This window comes from Lipotes vexillifer, unplaced genomic scaffold (assembly GCF_000442215.2).
Source record: "Lipotes vexillifer unplaced genomic scaffold, Lipotes_vexillifer_v1.1 scaffold382, whole genome shotgun sequence".
Classification (NCBI taxonomy): Eukaryota; Metazoa; Chordata; class Mammalia; order Artiodactyla; family Lipotidae; genus Lipotes; species Lipotes vexillifer.
In genome coordinates, this window is record NW_006780611.1 from 7,801,465 (window position 1) to 7,801,899 (window position 435).

At 67.4% G+C, this 435-nt stretch overlaps 1 protein-coding gene across 1 annotated transcript in view; it reads right to left on the bottom strand.

Moving 5' to 3' along the window:
- Positions 1–435, bottom strand: part of ZC3H7B (zinc finger CCCH-type containing 7B) — a 56,944-nt gene that overhangs the window by 17,226 nt on the left and 39,283 nt on the right. Inside the window, exon 9 of the mRNA XM_007453976.1 lies at positions 271–435. This exon is cut by the window's right edge and continues 29 nt beyond it. Within this exon, the coding sequence (XP_007454038.1) occupies positions 271–435 (165 nt within the window). The remainder of the gene's footprint in view (positions 1–270) is intronic.

The window sequence follows — 435 nt, forward strand, 5'->3', positions numbered from 1 at the left end:
CCCCCCCCCGCCCCCACCCCGCCGCGGCCTCAGTCCCAACCTGTTCCACAGGTGGAGCCAGGGATCTTTACAGTCCCTTCTGGACCCATGTTCTGCACTTTTGTGTTTCTATCCAGAGCGAGTCCCTCCCCTACCCCCGAGTCCTCAGTCTCTGCAACTGCGACATGAGATGGGGCCTTCCCTCCCCCCGACACGGGACGTGAGGATGGATGTGATGGGGTCCCGGCGGGGAGAAGGGTTCCGGGAAGAGGAGGGGGCAGCACGGCTCACCAGCGAGTCCAGGAGGGTGTCCAGCTCCGGACCGAAGACGTCCCCATCGGAGAAGTCATCCAGACTCTCGGTGCCGGGGAGGGCCCCGCTGCTGCTGTCCAGGGGGGCCAGCAGGTCCAGAACGTGAGGGAAGAGGGGCATGGGGGGCGGGGAGGGGGGGGGGGC